General features: G+C 40.3%; 1 gene segment (V, D, J or C); it reads right to left on the minus strand.

The window, feature by feature from the left end:
* Positions 1-4571: 4571 nt before the first annotated feature.
* LOC118580254 lies at positions 4572-5072 on the minus strand. The segment is given in 2 exon segments: positions 4572-4894; positions 5018-5072. Coding segments are annotated over 2 exon segments (378 nt in total).
* Positions 5073-5318: the final 246 nt, after the last annotated feature.

The raw sequence follows: 5318 nt of genomic DNA on the forward strand, positions 1-5318 counted from the left end.
TTTTTCTTTCTGATGATTTGGCCACTGAGATACATAAACTGTTAATACTCCTGTTTTGGGAGAGATTCCCTGTCCTTTAATCAACAGCAAGACAGAGCTTGTGTTTATAAACTAAAGGAATGGGACATTGTTGTCTAAATATGTTTAACTAATTGTATTAATACAAATATTATTGTGTTTTTACATGAGCTTGGATGAAGAGAAGAGAACTGGAGGAAATCTTTGTCTAAGGCAGTTCAAACAAATCAGGTCATACACATGAATAATGAATTAAAATATTAAAATTCCAAGTGACAATCTTAGCTTCACTAATTATGGAAATGTAATATGTATATATAGAGACCACTCAATTTTCATCCTGCAGCTTAGGGTTATAGCCATGGATTAAATAAAAAATATATATAAAATCAAAGATTGGGTAGGAGGAATATATTTTACATATATAGAAAACAACAGTGAGGGAGATATATACATGTATTTAAAAACCTAGAAGTAGACAAAAAAAGACTAGTATGCAACAGTAAAGGAAGGAATTTAACCAAAACATGTTTCTCAGTTACTTGTCTGTGATGTTGAGCAGCTTTGAGCAAAGGAGACATGTTGAATTGGGACTAACTTTGATTCACATTTGCCTGAGCTGGTCCTGTTTGCTCAGAGGACTCCTGACATGTCATCATCCTGTTTTGGACATAATGCTAGGCCTGTGGCAATTCACTTGGCTGAGCTCTCAGCTGCAAATGCTTACCCTAATTCTCCAACATCTCTCACAGATGAAGAGTTTGTTGAGCTCCTCATCCAACAAAGTCCACATTTGTCTGTTTGGGCATTTCATGAATAATATTTTTGTTAGTGTCCATGTCTCTGTGGAAAGATCAAGTTTACCTTGAAAACAAAAATAAACTCCAATATACTCAGGCACCATCCTGTGGAATTTCTATGTAAAACAAGTTCTGATAACTGCTACTGCATGAATCTGGGACCCTGAGAGGCACACTTTGAAATATCTTATATGAGGAACTGTGGAGATTGTCCTGGGCTCTGTAAGTGCCATGTCAGATAGGTGTCTCTGTTACTGTTTAGGTGGCTCTGACTAGCTCTGCAGGAGATGGAGGCTGGCTCTAAGAGTGTGACATCAGTAAATTGAGGTCTGTGTCATCACATTGTCACCACTGGAAGTTGAAATTGAGGTAAGTGCAGTCATGTATCAATTATGAGAAATACATAATTTCCTTTATTTTTTGAGGGAGATCTTTATATTTTTGGTTTTTATTTTTGTTCATGCACCAAAAATATATCTTCACTAAAATTTAAATTGAAAATCATAACGAGACTCTAACCTACAAAATCCCGTGCTACTGTGTTAGCTAAGTTATTGATCATTGGAATGATAAGTTAATAGGTAAAGCCAAGACATCCAGGAGAAAAGAATCAATGTTTTAAAATTGCTAAACTATCTCTCTCAAATAAGAAGGGTAATATAAGATATTGTCTGGGAGAGAGTTTTGTTTTGTTTTGTTTTGTTTTGTTTAACAAAAACGGACTCATGGAAATCCTCAAACACATTTGGCAAATGCGTTGAGACACTAGTAAAAATTCCAGCCCTTCAACAGCTGGGCCAGAGGATCTATCTATACTACAATGACTGATTGATAATTTACTTATTTACTCTTTTTTTTTGTTTGTTTCATAAAGCAAGAACTTTTTATAAAGTAAGTATAATATCCCAATTTAGGAAATGATGACACTCTAGCTTGACATGTATGTCCTGTGAATGTGATAAACGAATGGGGGTGTTTCCAAGGACTGGAGTCCTTGTCTCCCATCAGGTTCCCAAACAAGGGTTTGTAACTTTCTTTTTTTTTCCACCCTTTTTAAAATTATTATTATATTTGTGTTTTAATTTTACACATCAGCCATGGGCTCCCCTGTCCTCCCCCCTCTCGAAACCACCCCCACGTTCCCTCCTCCCCTCCCCTTCATTGCCATCTCCTCCAAGGCCAAGACTCCCCTGGGGATTCATTTAAACTTGGTGGATTCAGTACAGACAGCTCCAGTCTCCTCCTTCCAGGCTGAGCAAAGTGTCCCTGTGTAAGCCCCAGTTTCCAAACAGCCAGCTCATGCACTCAGGACAGATCCAGGTCCCACAGCCTGGATGCCTCCCAAACAGTCCAAGCCACTCAACTGTCTCACTTATCCAGAGGGCCTGATCCAGCTGGGGGCTCCACAGCCTTTGGTTCAAAATTTATGTGCTTCCATTTGTCTGGCCTTTCGTCCCCATGGTTTTTGCAATCCTGGGCTCAACAATTCACGCTCCCACAGTCCCTCTTCCTTCTCAACAACTGGACACACGGAGCTCCACCTGGGGCCTGGCTGAGGATCTGTGTAACCACTTCCATCAGTCACTGGATGAGAGTTCTAGCCTGACCTGCAGGGTGTTTGGCCATCTGATCACCAGACTAGGTCAGATCAGGCTTTCTCTCAACCACTGCCAGCAGTCTACAGAGGATGCATCACTGTGGACATCAGGGGACCTCTCCAGCACTCTGTCCACTACTGTTCTCATGTGGTCCTCATCCATCATGGTCTATTATTTCTTGTTTGCCCTTTCTGTCCCTGATCCAGCTGGGATCTCCTGCTCCCCCAAGCCTCCCTTCCCTCAAACCTTGCCCTTCATTTCTCCCACTCTCGTCCAGGTTGTTCATGTCGATCTTGTCCATTTCTCTGTTATTGGGCGATCCCTGTGTCTTTCCTAGGGTCTCATTTTCTAGGACGCCTCCCTGGAATTGTGTAGCAGTCTAGTCATCTTTCTTTTACATCTAGTATCCTATTATGAGTGAATACATACCATGTTTGTCCTTCTGAGTCTGTGTTACATCATTCAGGATGATTTTTTCTAGATCCACACTGAAAGAAACAATCAATCAATGGGACCTGTTGAAACTGAGAAGCTTTTATAGAGCAAAGGACACTGTCAACAAGACAAAGTGACAGCCTACAGATTGGGAAAAGGTCTTCACCAACCCCACATCTGACAGAGGGCTGATATCCAGAATATATAAAGAACTCAAGAAATTAGACATCAAAATGCCCAACAGTCCAATTAAGAAATGGGCTATAGAAGTAAACAGAGAATTCTATACAGAGGAAGTTCAAATGGCTGAAAGACATTTAAGGAATTGCTCAACATCCCTAATTATCCAGGAAACGCAAATCAAAATAACTCTGAGATACCACCTTACACCTGTCAGAATGGCTAAGATCAAAAACACAGAAGATAGCTTATGCTGGACAGGATGTGGAGCAAGGGGAACTCTCCTCCACTGCTGGTGGGAATGCAAGCTTGTACAGCCACTTTGGAAATCAATATGGCGCTTCCTTAGAAATTTGGGAATCCATCTCCCCCAAGACCCAGCTGTAGCATTCTTGGGCATATACCCAAGGAATGCTCAATCATACCACAAGGGCATTTGCTCAGCTATATTCATATCAGCATTGTTTGTAATAGCCAGAACCTGGAAACAACCTAGATGCCCTTCAACTAATTCACTCTTCACAAATTGGTTTTATTGTACAGGGTGTTTAATCTATAAGAGAAGAACTAAAATGCATTAAACTATCTAGACTAGACATGCAATGTGTATCATGTAATCCTACATGAAATATTTGCTAAAACTGAGAGGGAGACATTTTGTGTTGTGGGGGTTATTCTGCCATGTACAAGTTTTTCTCATTGTTCCAAGTATTATGTTTTAATTAATAACTCCCCCAGACATTTCAATCTTGAGCTTTCTCAAAATTTTTCTTCTTTATATTCTGTCAAGTTTTGCCTTCAAAAAAGGAGATCTAAAATTGTTCCCCGGTCATACACACATTTCACTAAGTTTTTCATTCTACCCATTATATTATATTCTACTTCATATGGTAGCATTAAAAGTCATGAGTGTTATTCAATATTGTTTGATAGTTGTAAGCAGACCAATGGGCATAGGAAATATTAGAATTATACTGGAGTGCTGCAGACAGCTGAGAGCATCAATACCCCAATAATAGGATTTCATGACACAAGAGAGAATCATGGTTAGACAGTATTCACTTTCTCTGACACATGGGCTCTCACTTTTATGAGAAAGCCTGGAATCCTCTGTACTGACAACATCTCTCAGTAATTTTTCTCTCTCCTATTAATTCTGTAGATTAGAAGCTTATTTTCTGTTTTAAAAGAACCTGTCTTGGAATGGTCAAAGTAGGTTTCACTGTTATGTATGAATCCCACCTGGTAATACAACTCAGACCCTTCACAGGGAATAACTATGTCCTCTCTAAAGACAGAAAATGTATAGATACTCTTAACTGCTAGAGATGAAGAGGAAAAAAAGACAGGGATGGTACAGACAGGACCATTTAGCCTCTCTTTAGTTCAACAAAACTACAAAACATTAGTTCTACAAAAGCAAATCACTCTCCATTAGCTTTGAAAAATCCTGTGACAATCGAAGAAACAGTTTCAGAGAGTGGCTCATGAGGAGGAGCAGCTGGGGCAGTCCAGCCTCTCACTTCTGCTTCCATGAGGTTTATGTTATGACTTGTATCATTATGGGAGGAAGCTGATTATACTGCAGACAGTAATGAGTTGCAAAGTCTTCAGGCTCCAGGCTGCTGATGGTGAGAGAATAATCTGTCCCAGACCCACTGCCACTGAACCTTGGTGGGACCCCATTTTGCAAGCTATTTGCACCATAAATCAGATGCTTAAGAGCTTTTCCTGGTTTCTGATGGTACAAGTTTAAAGCATAGCCAATATTCTGACTGGCCCGGCAAGTGATAGTGACTCTGTCTCCCAGAGAGGCAGACAGGGAGGGTGGAGACTGGGTCATTTGGATGTCACATCTGGCACCTAGGATTGGAGACATAATAAATTTGAACATAGTTAAAGATGATAGAAAAGGAATATCCCCAAAATGCCAATCAACACTAATCACTGTGTTACAATGAATTTTCCATTTTAGTCCTTTTTTACCTGGTAACCAGAGCAGCGGGAGCCCTAGGAGCTGAGCAGGGCCCCTCATGTCCATGCTGAGTCCTGACTGCAGTGACAACTGTACAGGGTGTGACTGGTATATGAAGAAGTCCTCAAGGCTGTGCAGTGAGTGCATGCAAATCACTGGGAAGCAATTAGGATGGGCACAGCTGTAAGTCTTTCTTATCTCAGTAACTGAGCTCAAGTTGTGTGTCCTCAGACACCTGAAGTAAAACCACACATATACCTTCAGAGAATGCATTTCATTTTAAAAATTATAAACAAATTTGGAGGTCATTTG

The sequence above is a fragment of the Onychomys torridus genome, chromosome 3 (genome assembly GCF_903995425.1).
Source record: "Onychomys torridus chromosome 3, mOncTor1.1, whole genome shotgun sequence".
Taxonomy (NCBI): Eukaryota; Metazoa; Chordata; class Mammalia; order Rodentia; family Cricetidae; genus Onychomys; species Onychomys torridus.